Source organism: Pongo abelii, chromosome 20 (assembly GCF_028885655.2).
Source record: "Pongo abelii isolate AG06213 chromosome 20, NHGRI_mPonAbe1-v2.0_pri, whole genome shotgun sequence".
In the NCBI taxonomy this organism is placed as follows: Eukaryota; Metazoa; Chordata; class Mammalia; order Primates; family Hominidae; genus Pongo; species Pongo abelii.
The window spans coordinates 6805526-6821592 of record NC_072005.2 but is presented as its reverse complement, the minus strand read 5'-3'; the positions used below and the strand labels follow the sequence as shown (position 1 = coordinate 6821592).

At 44.3% G+C, this 16067-nt stretch overlaps 1 protein-coding gene across 1 annotated transcript in view; it reads right to left on the bottom strand.

Moving 5' to 3' along the window:
* Positions 1 to 285: 285 nt before the first annotated feature.
* VAV1 (vav guanine nucleotide exchange factor 1) overlaps positions 286 to 16067 on the bottom strand; it is an 82231-nt gene continuing 66449 nt past the window's right edge. The window contains exons 22-27 of the mRNA XM_024237031.2: positions 14261 to 14292; positions 9350 to 9466; positions 6692 to 6779; positions 4669 to 4783; positions 3657 to 3808; positions 286 to 592 (exon numbers count right to left, since the gene is read on the bottom strand). Of these exons, the coding sequence (XP_024092799.1) occupies positions 539 to 592; positions 3657 to 3808; positions 4669 to 4783; positions 6692 to 6779; positions 9350 to 9466; positions 14261 to 14292 (558 nt within the window). The 3' untranslated portion in view covers positions 286 to 538. The remainder of the gene's footprint in view (positions 593 to 3656; positions 3809 to 4668; positions 4784 to 6691; positions 6780 to 9349; positions 9467 to 14260; positions 14293 to 16067) is intronic.

The window sequence follows — 16067 nt, the reverse complement described above, 5'->3', positions numbered from 1 at the left end:
GATTGGTGAGGGGCTTTGTCTGTGATTGGTGAGGGGGCTTTGTCTGTGGATTAGTGAGATGGCTTTGTATGTCTGTGAATTGGTGAGGGGGCTTTGTCTGTGATTGGTGAGGGGGGTTTGTCTGTGATTGGTGAGGGGGGTTTGTCTGTGATTGGTGAGGGGGCTTTGTCTGTGAATTGGTGAGGGGGCTTTGTCTGTGGATTGGTGAGATGGCTTTGTCGGTGTGGCACACTCTCTTCCCATCTCTCTCCTAGCAGGTCCTTCTGAATGACACCAGTCCTTCCATCCATCTTCATCCTTTTATTAAATGTAACCCCCTTGAGCCCCGTCTGCTTGAGGGGACCCAAAAGGAAATCGGGGTGTTATAAATTAACCATGTCAGGGCACATCCCAGGAGCACCGCCAGCTGGACGCTGGCCTCCTCCAGTCCATCCCAAAGTCTCCACCCGCCGGGAGCTGTCACAGCCCCTGGCCCCGCTGCCTGCCCACGCCGGGCTCAGAGCCTGGAGTTTCTCGTCCTCTGCCAAGGCACCAGGGCTCAGCAGTATTCAGAATAATCTTCCTCCACGTAGTTGGCAGGGAACCAGCCAACCTGGAAACAGATGAGGAGTTCATCAGAGCAAACTCTGCACATCCTCCTACTGCCCCTCAACACACCAGGCAGGCTCCCTCCCACCTCAGGGCCTTTGCACCTGCTATTCCTTCTATCTATCCCAGAAAACACATCACCCAACATACACAAGGCTGACCACTCACACACACACCCATTACCTCCTAAAAGTCCCTCCCAAAATGTCACTTTATCAGCAAGGCCTTCCTAGCCACACTATTCAAAATTGCAAGCTCCACCCACCCCAACACTCCTTAGCCGCTTTTCTTTTTCTTTTCTTTTCTTTTTCTTTATTTTATTTTATTTTATTTTATTTTATTTTTTTGAGACAGAGTCTCACTCTGCCCCCCAGGCTGGAGTGCAATGATGCAATCTCGGCTCACTGCAACCTCCACCTCCCGGGTTCAAGTGATTCTCCTGCCTCAGCCTCCTGAGTAACTGGGATTACAGGCGCCTGCCACCACACCCGGCTAATTTTTTTGTATTTTTAGTAGAGATGGGGTTTCACCATGTTGGCCAGGCTGGTTTCAAACTCCTGACCTCCAGTGATCTGCCCATCTCAGCCTCCCAAAGTGCTAGGATTACAGGCGTGAGCCACCGCACCTGGACCCCTTTTCTTGCTTTATCTTTCTCTATAGCACGTATCACCATCTGATTCATTATGTATCATTTGCTTATTTACAAGCTTTTTGTCTGTTCCCCTCCCTGCAACTACAATGTGAGCTTTACAAGGCAGGATTTTTTTTTTTTTTTTTTTGAGACAGTCTCACTCTGTTGCCCAGGCTGGAGTGCAGTGGTGCGATCTCAGCTCACCACAACCTCCGCCTCCTGAGTTCAAGCGATTCTCCTGCCTCAGCTTAATGAGTAGCTGGGATTACAGGCGCACGCCACAACGCCCAGCTGATTTTTTTGTATCTTTAGTTAAGACAGGGTTTCGCCGTGTTGGCCAAAAAGTCTCAAACTCCTCTCCTCAAATGATCCACTCGCCTTGGCCTCCCAAAGTGCTGGGATTACAGGCATAAGCCACCACGCCTGGCCAGCAGGGATTTTTGTCTGTATTATTTGTCACTGAATCCCAAGAGCCTAGAACAGTTCCTGGCACACAGTAGATACTTAATGAATATTTATTGGCTGGATGGATAGATGAATGGATGGATTATTGGATTGATGGGTAGGTGGATAGATAGGTAGATAGAAAGATAGATAATGAATGGATAGATAGATAGATGAATGGGTGGATGGATACATGGATTGGTGAGTGGTGATTGGATGGATGAGTGAATGGTGGTCAGGTGGATGGATGGATGAATTAATGGACTGGTTGGTAGGTGTATGGATGGATAAATATAGAGCTAGATTAACAGATGGGTGCATGCATGGATAGATGGATGGATGCATAGATAGAAATGGATGAATAGATGTTGGCTGGATGGGTGGATTAATGGATAGATTAATGTTTTAATGGGTGGGTAGGTGGATAGATTAATGTTTTAATGGGTGGGTAGGTGGATAGATGGATAGATAGATGCATGAATGGAAGGGTGGGTGGATGAATGGATAGATGCATAGGTTGAGATAGATGGATGCACAGATGAATGGATGATTTGTGGATGGATGGATAGATGGATGGATGGATAGATGGATGGATGGATGGATGGATGAATCCTTTACATCCCAATCCTTCCTCAATGCTCCAAAAGCCTCTCTCAAAGCCTAATTGTCCTCTACTGCTCATTAAACTGACCCTCCAATGTTTTAACAAAACTCCTCATTGATGCAATTATCCAGATCATTTTTTGTGTATATTTTCCCCAGTAGAATGTAAACTCTAACCACTGTCCTTGTCTTCATTACACAAATATATTTCTGAGAAATCCATCATAAGGCAGAATTCTAGAGGCTGAGAAGTCATCAGTGGATGAAATAAAGAAGGTGCTCTGCCTTCATGGAACAAAAATAAGAACTTGGCAGAAACAAGAGGGCTTGAAGAGCCCCGAGGTCTATTCCACTCCTTAGAGTTGGAATTCAAGCAGGCAAAGTGAGCACAGTGGTTTAGTCCCAGCTCTACCTCTTTGTATATTCAGTACTGATTAAGCACCTACTGTGTGCCAGGCACTGTCCCAAGCACTGGTGTGATGTTGCAGTGAGCAAGACAGACACAAATCCCTGCCTCCTGCCTCGACGTTTTCCAAACATGCCAATCACCCTCTCACCCCAGGGCCTTTGCACACACTGGTCCTTCTGTCTGGAAAACTTTCCCCCAATGCATCTACAACCTTTTCACTTGGATGACTTTATTTATCCCTTATTAATCAGTTTGGCCTTTCAGAAGTCATCCTGATCTGCTCCTAGGGTGGGTCAGGGGCTCCCTCAGTGCTCCCACGCTGCCCTGTGATTCTCCACCACAATCTCTTTTATTCTTTCTTCTTTTTTTTAAAGACAGGGTCTTGTTCTGTCACCCAGGCCGGAGTGCAGTGGCACAATCGTAGCTCACTGCAGCATCCAACTCCTGGACTCAAGCAATCCTCCCACCTCAGCCTCCCGAGTACCTGGGACTACGAGCACACACTACCACGCCCAACTAATGTTTTTATTTTTATTTATGTAGAGATGGGATCTCACTATTTTAGCCAGGCTGGCCTTGAATTTGTGGCCTCCCACCTCAGCCTCCCAAAGCACTGGGATTACAGGCATGAGCCACAGTGACCGGCACCCTTGTTAGTCTTGACCACTCAGTGTCATGACTGCTTGGTTATAGGTCTGTCCTCCACATTCGATTATAAGTTTCATGAGGGCAATCCTTGTACCGTGCTTGTTTCTGTCTCCTCGGCACCCAGCACAATGTCTGCACACAGCAGGTGCTGAATACATGCAGGTAGGTTGCATAAATGCATAAATGACATCCCTGTGTCCCTTCCTTCCCTCCGACCAGGAGAGACCTCCATGGGAGCTGCACCTCACCTTCTCCAGTCCCCAATTCCAGTCTCCTCCACCACCAGCTCAACCCCCATGCCCTCCCCCTGTCACCCAGCCCTGCCTGCCTCACCCGGCCATAGATCTCCCCTCGCCACCAGCCTTGCTGTCCCTTCTTGTTAAGGATCTTGATGATGTCACCCTCCTTGAGCGACAGCTCTGATCGGTCTCGAGCGCAGAAGTCATAGCGGGCTTTGGCTGTGCCAAAATACTTTGTGCTTCCCACTGTGGAGACAGAACAGAAGTGAGAAAAGGGTCTGGGGCAGATACCCACTCACTGTCTGGGGGCAAAAGCTCTCAGGACAGTAACTCCAGGATAAAGGGCTCCTCAGTGCTCTTTTCTGCAGAGTATTGGATGCCCTGTACTGTAAGGGGACACAATTGTACTCCCAGCGTCATCCTCCCATCTGAATTTAGAAAATAACACTTTTTTTTTTTTTGAGATAGAGTCTCTCTCTGTCGCCCAGACTGGAGTGCGGTGGCATGATCTCAGCTCACTGCAACCTATGCCTCCTGGGTTCGAGCGATTCTCCTGCCTCAGCCTCCTGAATAGCTGGGATTACAGGCCTGTGCCTCCATGCCTGGCTGATTTTTATTGTTTTTATTTAGTAGAGATGGGGTTTCACCATGTTGGCCAGGCTAGTCTTGAACTCCTAACCTCAAGTGATCCACCCGCCTTGGCCTCCTGAAGTGCTGGAGTTATAGGCATGAGCCACCACGCCCAGCCAGAAAATAAGACTGGTTTTGAATTTTTATTTTTGTTTTTTTATTTTGAGGCTGAGGCATGAGAATCCCTTCAACCTGAGAGGTGGGAGGCAAAGGTTGCCGTGAGCTAAGATTGCACCACTGCACTCCAGCTTAGGCAACAGAGTGAGACTCTGTCTCAAAAAATAAATTAATTAATTAATTTAATTAAATTAAAAAAATATATATGAAGGGATAGACAGGAGTGGAAAGGGTTTCCTGCTACTGTACAGATATGACCCCTGCAAGCCCATTGGAAGGGGTGTCAATGGCATCCCCAAACTCTCCCTCCACAATGGGAAGGGGCTGGGGCTGTAAGCCCCCAGTCTGAGACCTCCTACCTGCTGGCTTGCTGATGGTCCTCTTCTCAGGCTCCTTGAAGGGGAACTGCAAGGTGGTGTCCAGAGACTTGAAGCAATCCTTTAGGGAGTTCTGCTGGTAAAACTCCACCAGCTCCTAGAAGGCGGACAACATGGCAGATACTATCCCAGCGGGCCAGCCCATAAGGGGGCAGAGCTAGGAACAGCCATATGCAACTCCTCACATGAAGCAGGCCCTGCTTCTGGCCTCTTTGGAAAGTGACCCCTTAAATATTCCCCATGATGGGGAGTTCATCACCTTCCTGAGCAGCCAGGACTATTTATGGGGAAGGGACCACACTGCCTAAAACAAGTTCTTCCAGTAGTGGACTAACTTATTTCGTGATAAATTTACCAGATAATTAGCTCACAAAATTCAAAACCTTCTATGGGGCCACATGCCTTAATTTACAATTAGCAATCATCACCAGGCCAGATGTAGTGGTTCATGCCTGTAATCTCAGCACCTTGGGAAGTCAAGATGGGAGGATCACTTGAAGCCAAGAGTTCAAGACCAGCCTGGGCAACATAGCAAGATCCCATCTCTACAAAAGATTTAAAAAATTAGCCAGGCATGACAGTGCATGCCTGTAGTCCCAGCTATTCAGGAGGCTGAGGAGGGAGGATCGCCTGATGCCAGGGGTTTGAAGCTACAGTGAGCTATGATCACAACACTGTACTCTAGCCTGGACCACAGAGCAAGACCCTGTCTCTTGTATTTTTTTTAAAGTAAACCTATATGAAAAGTTCATAGATACTCATTACCCTATTCCAACAACTTGTCTGAAATTTTTCAGAAGTTAGAAATTGGGGGAATATGTTTCAGAATAAAAAGTATGGAGGGAAAAAAAAAGATTTGTTGAATAAATTAACCTTTGGGGGAGTCAAGGATCCATTTGAGAATCAAGAGAAATCTAAGACAAAAAATACAGATGCATGCAAAATTCTGGATTTTCTTTCAGAGGACTCAGTTTCTCAAGGGCCCACAGACCATGGGTAAAAACCATATGCCTTAGACCACTAGACCTAAAATCTCTAAAATATGGTTGAAAATTACAAGGCACCAAACAGAAGCAAGAACACTCAAAAGGCATTTGAATTATTGCTGAAATGATTATGCAGCAGATTAGGCAAAGACAAGCTATGGGCTCTGCCATTCAGTGAAGCTAGACAAGGAGTAAACCTCAGTTTTACCCATCTGTGAAATGGGAACTCAGAAAGAAGTTTGAGGGGATTAATTTTGTTTCTATCTGTAACATATTTGAGGGCTGAATGCAGTAGCTCACACCTGTAATCCCAACACTTTGGGAGGCCAAGACAGAAGGAATATTTGAGCCCAGGAGTTCAATGCCAGCCTGAGCAACAAAGCAAGTCCCCATCTCTACAAAAAAAAAATTATTTTTTTAATTAGCCACGCATGATGGTGCATGCCTATAGTCCCAGCTACTCAGGAGGCTGAGGGCAGAGATTATTTAACCCAGGAATTTGAGGCTGCAGTGTACTATGATTGCACCACTGCACTCCAGCCTGGGCAACAGAGCAAGACTCTCTCTCTCTCTCTCTCTCAATCTCTCTCTCTCTCTCTCTCTTTTTCTCTATCTATATATATAAAAATAGACACATATATATACATATATACTACATACATATGTATACATATGTATGTATATATACGTAAGTAAAATTTAAATACACATACATACATATGTATTTATATATACATATATACACACATACACATATACATAATGCACGAATATATGTATAAATAAAATTTAAAAATTAACATATCTTACCCTTAAATGCTCTGTCAATACTCAACTGCTGTTATTCATTATTATTCCCATTGTTCATCATTAAGAGCATAAGTTTAAGGTCACTTGCACTGTAGTGCCACTGGAGGGGGGTCACCCTGAATGTGGGAAAAGGGAGTCCCAAGGTGGAGGTGCAGGGCGGGTCCTCTTAGGTTCTGGAAAGCTGGGATTGAGCGGACATTGGCCCTTACCGTAAGCCCCCGGAAAGCCTTTTTCTCTGTGATCCGGTACAGTCCTTCTGCTGTCATGATTTTAATGTGCTTGACCTCGACGTTGTATCTGGAACCAGATGGTCACCAGGCCCTGAGTCTGGGGACCAGGCCCATTCCCCACCAAGCCCCAGACATGGAGGAAGCAACCTTGACCCCTTCAGGGAGGAGGAACTACTGGAACCCAAAGACTGAAGCTGTCCCAACAGAGCCCATTCCCTGGGGCCTTTGCTACCCTAAAGCCTTAATGTCTTCCTCTCGTAGAAGAGGAATCATTTCTGACTCACAGGTTTGTTGAGAAGTCAGTAAGATCTTGTAAAGGAGGCAGTGTTCTAGAATAGATAGGAAGAGACCTCCCCTTCCACCAATATAGACGACCATAGGATATAAAGGAAGAGGGAGGAAAGACCCATTTCTGTCAACTTGGTGGACATAGACTAAAAGGGGCCTTGGAGAAGACCTCCACTCCTGCTCATCTGGCAAACTAGATCACAAAACAAACAAACAAACAAACAAACAAACTCTTCCTATTAAAAAAAACCCTAGAAATGTTGAGAAAAAAATTGCTGAGCTCTCAAAAAAAAAAAAAAAAAAAAAAAGTAAGGGAAATTCACAGGAGCCAAAAATAACAATGAAATTACAAACTCAGCAGCATGTGACAGAAGGGAATTCCTCTACACTGTGGGTTGGAATGTAAGTTGGTGCAGCCACTGTGGAAAGCAGTTTGGAGGTTTCTCGAAGAACTAAAAATAGAACCACCATTTGATGCAGCTACCCTATGACTGGGTATCTACCCAAAGGAAAAAGTAATTGTGCTACCAAAAAGACACATGCCCTCGTATGTTCTTCACAGCAGCCTTCACAATAGCAAAGACATGGATCGACCCAGGTGCCCATCAACAGTGGACTGGATAAGAAAATGTGGTACATATACACTATGGACTACTATATAGCCACAAAGAAGAATGAGATCATGTGCACTGCAGCAGCGTGGATGCCCTGGGTGTTATTATCCTAAACGAATTAACACAGAAACAGAAAACCAAATACCACATGTTCTCACATAAGCAGGGGTTAAACATTGGAGACACATGGACATAAAGATGGGAACAATATTGGCCAGGCACAGTGGCTCACGCCTGTAATCCCAGCACTTTGGGAGGCCGAGGCGGGTGGATCACCTGAGGTCAGGAGTTCGAGACCAGCCTGGCCAACTGGTGAAACTGCCCCCCCACCCCCCACCCCACTGTCTCTACTAAAAATACAAAAAAATTAGCCAGGCATGGTGACGTGCACCTGTAATCCCAGCTACTCAAGAGGCTAAGGCAGAAGACTCGCTTGAACCCGGGAGGTGGAGGTTGCAGTGAGCTGAGATCGCGCCATTGCACTCCAGCCTGGGTGACAAAGTGAGACTCCATCTCAAAAAAAAAAAAAAAAAGGCTGGAAACAATAGACTCAGGGGAGGACTAGAGGGAGGAGGGTGAGATGAAAGAGCTGAAAAACTACCTATTGAGTATATGCTCACTCCCTGGGTGATGGGGTCACTCACGGCCCCAACGCTCAGCATCGTGCCATATACCTTTGTAACAAACCTGCACATGTGCCCTCTGATTTTAAAATAAGTTGAAAAAAATATATATAGATGGGATGTAGTGGCTCACACCTGCCCTTTGGGAGGCTGAGGTGGGAGGATGTCTTGAGGTCAGGAGTATGAGACCAGCCTGGGCAACATGGAGAGAGACCCTCATCTCTACAAAAAATATAAACATTAGCTGGGTGTGGTGGTGCACACCTATAGTCCCAGCTACTCGGGAGGCTGAGCTAGGAGGGTCCCCTGAACCTGGGAGGCAGAGGTTGCAGTGAGCACTGCACTCCAGCCTGGGCAACAGAGAGAGAGTCTGTCACCAAAATAATAATAATAATAATAATAAAATAAAATTAAAAAAATTAGAAATTCCTGGAAGTTAAAAAAAAGAAAAAATATATATATGAAAATTGGTTAAAAATAAAAGCCTTCAGGCCAGGCACGATGGCTCACGCCTGTAATCCCAACACTTTGGGAGGCCGAGGCGAGTGGATCACTTGAGGTCAGGAGTTCGAGACCAGGCTGGCCAACATGGAGAAACCCCATATCTACTAAAAATACAAAAATTAGCTGGGCATGGTGACGGGCGCCTGTAATCCCAGCTACTCGGGAGTCTGAGGCAGGATAATCGCTTGAACCTGGGAGGCGGAGGTTGCAGTGAGCTGAGATCTCACCACTGCACTCCAGCCTGGGTGACAGAGGGACTCTGTCTCAAAAAAAAAAAAAAAAAAGAAAAGAAAAAAGAAAGAAAGAAAAGAAAAAGAAAAAAAGGGGAAAAAAGAAAAAGAAAGGTCAGGGCGACAGAGGGAGACTCTGACTCAAATTAATTAATTTTTAAAAGCCTTTTTGAGCCTCTATAGGAATCATATCTCTTTCTTGTGGTTGTGAATTAAAAGAAATAAGGAAGGTGAAAGGCACTCGGGAGCCAGCAGGAGCTTGGTAAAAGGTGGATGTTATTACTGTACATGTCTATAAAGTAAAACCTGGATACCCTTTTTCCCAGGCCCGCAGGGCCCAGGCCCCAAAAGGTTATGAGTCAGGGAGAGAGGAGTTACTTAATGCTGATGGCAAATTCTGCTGCATCCTTCACCCTCTGCCGCACCAAGAAAGTCCCGTCCGAGCGGTTGGCCAGGATGCTCTCTGCCCCTGCTCGCTCCATGGGGCCTGCGTACCTGCAAAGAGACACCAAGGACAGAGGTGGCACGGCCCCCGTGCCTGGGTCCCCATATTGCCATATGGAGGCTGCCCTTCCCCCTGAACCCCTTTGATTTTTTAAGTTGGTGACAGCCTGGATCTAACAGCCCTTCAGCACCAAGGTAGGCCCCGTGGAGGCAGGGGCCGGAGCCCAGACATGGGGAGCGGGCTTCCACTTATACAGGTCACCACCAAGATTTGACACACGGATTCAGGGGGATGGCTCAGCCCTTTGGGTCTGGCTGGGCATCTGGAATTTGGCGATGGCTTCGCCGGGCACTTCCTGAAGGCTCACTGTGTGCCCATCTCTGTGGTCACCCGGACAGAAGTAGGGGAAGGAGAATGAGTCACGAGCCTCAGGTGCAAAATGTAAGTGAGAGCCAAAAAAACCTAGTCATCAAGGTAAATGACAATAAGTAAAACAAACAGTATTCTAATACAATATTCTTAGAAATCAAAAGGAATAAAGTCAGCCATCAAAAGGGAAGCAGCACTGACATGGGCTACAATGGAGATGAGCCTTCAGTGAGAGAAGCCAGGCACAAACAGCCACACACTGTGTGATTCCACTCATAGGAAATGCCCAGAACACGCCAATCCACAGAGACACGAAGGAGACTCTTGGTTCACGGGGGCTGCGGGAGGCAGGAGCAACTGCCCGGGATGGGGTTTATCTTGGGGGTGATGAGAATGTTTTGGAGCTAAACGGCAGCGATGGCAGCGCAGTATCGTAAATATACTAAATGCCACTGGCCGGGCGCGGTGGCTCACGCCTGTAATCCCAGCACTTTGGGAGGCCGAGGTGGGCGAATCACAAGGTCAGGAGTTCGAGACCAGCCTGGGCAACATGGTGAAACCCCGTCTCTACTAACAATACAAAAATTAGCTGAGCTTGATGGCGGGCGCCTGTAATCCCAGCTATTCAGGAGACTGAGGCAGGAGAATTGCTTGAACTCGGTAGGCGGAGGTTGCAATGAGATGAGATCACACCACTGCACTCCAGCCCAGGCAACAGTGCGAAACTCTGTCTCCAAAAAAAAAAAAAAAAAGCCACTAAATATAAATGTAACATGAATATATTTATAATGTGAGTGTAAATATTCAATATAAATAATAGTTATATATAATAATATAAAATATATAATCATTATATAATAATATATAACTATCTATATTGTAGATAGCTATATATAATAATTATAGATAGTTATATATAACTCTATAATATATAATGTGAATATAATATACATGTAATATTTATATTACATAGAATACACCATACATAGTCTATGTAAATGTAAAATATATGGTATAACATATAATATACTATAAATGTAAATGGGCAACATAAATAATACATACTAATTATATGTAATACATAATTATATATAATATATAATTTTTTTTTGAGACAGAGCCTCTCTCTGTGGCCCCGGCTGGAGTGCAGTGGCACGGTCTTGGCTCACTGCAACCTCTGCCTCCTGGGTTCAAGCAATTCTCCTGCCTCAGCCTCTCAAGTAGCTGGGATTACAGGTGCACACCACCACACCCAGCTAATTTTTTGTACTTTTAATAGAGGCGGGGTTTCACCATGTAGGCCAAGCTGGTGTCGAACTCCTGACCTCAAGTGATCCACCTGCCTCAGCCTCCCAAAGTGCTGGGATCACAGGCGCGAGCCACCGTGCCCAGCCCATAATACATAATTTTATATAAGCATAAATATCTCGTTAATGTAATGTATATTATAGTATATAATGTACAACATGATATAAATGTAACATACAATAAAGAATATTAATTATGTGTAATACATAATTATACATAATATATAATTTTATATAAGTGTAAATATGTCATGTTAATGTAAATGTATATTAAAATATATAATGTACAATATGACGTAAATGTAACATATTATATAAATAATATTAATTATACATAATATATAATTTTGTCACCTAACATAATGTAAATGTAAATATGTAATATATAAAGCTACAGTATAGTATATTATATAACGCATAATATGATATATAAACATAAATGTGCAATATAAATAATAAATGTTAATTCTCTAGAATATGTAGCATAATATAAATGTAAATCTGTAATATAAATGTATTATGATATGTGGTATAATATGTGATAAGATGATATAAATGTAAATATACAATATAAAGAATAAATATTAGTTATATATTATACATAATTGTATATAAATATAATGTAAATGTAAATAGGTAATCTATAAATCTTATAATATATTGTATACTGTATAATATAATATAAACATAAATGTGCAATATAAATAAAAAACATTAATTTGTGAAAATACATAGCATAATATAAATATATTTTATGATATGTGGTATAATATATAATAGGTTGTAAACATAAATACACAATATAAAGAATAAGTATTAATCATAAATCATATGTAACTGCATATAATATCTAACATCATGTAAATGTTACTATGTAATATAAATGTAAATATGAATAGAAATAGAAATGCCAGTAACCATTACAAGGTTAATTTTATGTTGTATGAATTTCACCTCATTTTTTTTTATTTAATTTTTTTTTTTTTTTTGAGACAGAGTCTCGCTCTGTCGCCCAGGCTGGAGTGCAATGACGCAATCTCGGCTCACTGCAACCTCCGCCTCCCAGGTTCAAGCGATTCCCCTGCTGGGACTACAGGCGTGCACCACCATGCCCAGCTAATTTTTTTTGTACTTTTAGTAGAGACAGGGTTTCACCATGTTGCCCAGGCTGGTCTTGAACTCCTGACCTCAAGTGATCAACCCGCCTTGGCCTCCCAAAGCGCTGAGATTACAGGCATGAGCCACCGCGCCCAGCCGAATTTCACCTCAATTTTAAAAAACGAATGCAAATCTGGTTCGAGTTGGTGTTTAACATTTTTTTTTAATGAATGCAAAGAAACCATGATGAACAAACATCAAAATTCTGAATAAAGACAGAATCCGACTTCCCCACTCACCTCACCCACCTCCTCTTAGTCCCGGCTCTATTGGATCCTGTCTTTAGTTAAAATTTTGATATTTGTTCATCTCGAAATTTTTTTGCCTTGTTTTTGATTTTTTTAATGTTGCATTAAAACATGATGGACCTTAATGACTGAGATTTTCAGCGTTCCCTTAAATCTTGCACCCACGAGAGAGCCTTGCTGGCCTCACCCTGGTCCCCAACCCATTGACCACATCTCGGCGCGGAAGGGCAGAAGGAGCGCTAACACAGGAGAACACGGTTCAAATCCCGACCATGCCACTTGCGTGTTCTAAGACCTTGGCAACTGGTTTTGCCTCTCTGGGCCTCAATTTCCTCTTCTGAAAAGAGGGAGATGCCACAGATGCACATTTTTTATAAATGGCAATAGTGCACCTGCTACTATGTGGTACACAATTAGAAGATGGGAGTGTCGGCTGGGCACGGTGGCTCACGCCTGTAATCCCAGCACTTTGGGAGGCTGAGGCGAGTGGATCACCTGAGGTCAGGAGTTCGAGACCAGCCTGGCCAACATGGTGAAACTCTGTCTTTACTAAAAACATAAAAAATTAGCCAGGTGTGGTGGCGGGTGCCTATAATCCCAGCTCGGGAGGCTGAGGCAGGAGAATCGCTTGAACCTGGGAGGCAGAGGTTGCAGTGAGCCGAGATCATGCCATTGCACTCCAGCCTGGGCAACAAGAAGATGGGAGCATCATCATGCTGTGTTTTATTATTAGCAAAAGATGGTAAACTGAGGCACTGAGGCTTTGGGTTCAAACCCCATCTCCATCACTTCCTCACCATGTGACATTATGTAATTCACTTACCCTCTCTCAGCCTCATTTGCAAAAAAAAAAAAAAAAAAAAGAAGAAGAAGAAGAAGAAGAAAAGAAGAAAGTAGGGGGCAGAGAGTAAGAATCAAATCTATTTTCCGAAGGGTTTTTGTGAAGATTAAAGGAGCTCATTAAAGAGCTGCTGCGCCAGCAATTGTTCAATGCTGCATTCTTTTATGTGCCGTTATGAAAGAACATTTCCTGCCTATAAAATTCAGCAGAAGATGGACACTGTGGATCGCAAGAGCCATTTCAATGTCAGAGATGTTCAAATGTGAAGGAAAAAAAAAAAAAACAACCATGCATCTTAGAACAGATTAAATGTAGTAATAACAACAGCTAATGCTGTAGAAAGTCCTCATTATCTGTCAGGACCAGGACTAAGCACTTGACAGACTCATTTACGCCTCCTAAAAACACTATGAAGTAGATACTGTCATTAAGCTATTTTCCAGAGAGGAATGCTGAAACAGAGAGAGGTTAAGTTACCGGCCCAAGGTCACACAGCTAGGTAAGGTTGGGGTCAGAATTTGAATCCAGGTCAGCGGGCTCCAAAAGCCACACTGTAAACCTCCACCCCTATATGCTTGACATGCTATAGGTGCAAAACAAACAAACAAACAAAACAAAAAATCCGACAAAAACAACTGGAACTGTCATTACCATCACCACCACCATCATTATCATTGTCATCATCATCATCATCATCATCGTAACCATTTTCCTTTCAACAAGACCATCATCTCCCAAGGTCAGGGACCCTCCTTTGTCTGTCCCATCCCCAGCGGCCCCCAGCCCAGAGCTAGATTCAGAAGTCAGTGCTCAGGGATGACAGAATGCATAACTAATTGGCTCGGAGATTCCTCCCATACACAGCCTGGAACCCCAACCCAGAAACCTCTCATTGAAACAGAAATAAATGTTTCTACTCACCAGAGATGAACAGACAGGTCCTGAGGAGGGCCCTGAGAATACAGAGAGACACTCCCACTTAGTGTAAAGACCCCAGCGTGACAGCAGAGGGAAGGGCACTTCATTCATTCATTCATTCACTCACTCATTCCACTTGCGTTTAGTGAGTACCTATTATGTGCCAGGCACTGTGGTACTCACTGGGAATAAAGTCCCAGAATCTCGGGGGAGAGACTGTCCCAGTATCATATAAAGCAAGGGTTGTCTTCCCAGCAGTTTATCATAACCCTCAAGTCAAGAATAGTTTTTACATTTTTAGATGGTTGGCAAAAATCAAAAGAATTTTTTTTTTAAGGGACAGAGTCTCACTATGTTGCCCAGGCTGGAGTGCAGCAGTATGATCATAGCCCACTGCAGCCTCGATCTCCCAGATTCAAGCGATCCTCTCACCTCAGCCTCCCAAGTAGCTGCGACTACAGGCACACACCACCACACCCGCTAATTTTTAATTTTTAAAAATTTTGTCGAGATGAGGGAGAGGGTCTCCCTTTGTTTCCCAGGCTGGTCTCAAACTCCTGACCTCAAGCAATCCTCCTGCCTTGGCCTCCCAAAGGTCTGGGACTACAAGCATGAGCCACCACACCTAGCCAAAAGAATATTTTTGGGATTGTGAAGATTATATGAAATTCACCTGTCAGTGCCCATGAATTATGCTTTGTAGGAACATAGCCATGTCTATACATTATTTACAGATTATCTACGGCTACTTTTGCACTCTAAGGGCAGAGCTGAAGAGTTGCAAAACCATATGGGACCCTGGAGGGTACGCATATTTACACTACTCTTCGGCTCTTTACAGAAAAAGTTTACCAACCCTCATCTAAATATGGGCGAAAGTGCTCACTTTCTTTTTTATTTTATGTATTTATTTATTATTTATTTATTTATTTATTTATTTATTTTTTGAGCCAGAGTTTTGCTCTTATTGCCCAGGCTGGAGTGCAGTAGCACAATCTCGGCTCACAGCAACTTCCACCTCCCAGGTTCAAGCAATTCTCCTGCCTCAGCCTCTCGAGTAGCTGGGATTACAGGTGTGTGTCACCACGCCCAGCTAATTTTGTATTTTTAGTAGAGATGGGGTTTCTTCCATGTTGGTCAGGCTGGTCTCGAACTCCCCACCTCAGGTGATCCGCCTGCTTCGGCCTCCCAAAGTGTTGGGATTACAGGCATGAACCACCACGCCCGGCCGAAAGTGCTCACTTTCACTACCTTAAAACAATTAGGACAGCTACTATAAGGCAAAAACAAATCAACAAACAAAACAGAAAGTAGCAAATGTTGGCAAGGATGTGGAGAAATCAGAACCCTTGTGCACTGTTGGTGGGAATGGAAAATGGTGCACGACGAAAAACAGTATGTGCCGGGTGCGGTGGCTCACGCCTGTAATCCCAGCACTTCGGGAGGCCGAGGCGGGCAGATCACAAGGTCAGGAGTTCAAGACCAGCCTGACCAACATGGCAAAACCCCGTCTCTACTAAAAATACAAAAAATTAGCTGGGCGTCGTGACGCACCCCTGTAATCCCAGCTACTTGGAAGGCTGAGGCAGGAGAATCGCTTGAACCCGTGAGGCGGAGGTTGCAGTGAGCTGAGATCGCACCATTCCACTCCAGCCTGGGCAACAGGAGCGAAACTGCGCCTCAAAAATTTTTTAAAAAGTACAAAAATTAGCCAGGCGTGGTGGCACATGCCTGTAGTCCCAGCTACTCAGGAGGCTGAAGTGGGAGGATCACTTAAGCTTAGGAGGTCAAGGCTGCAGTGAGTTATAAT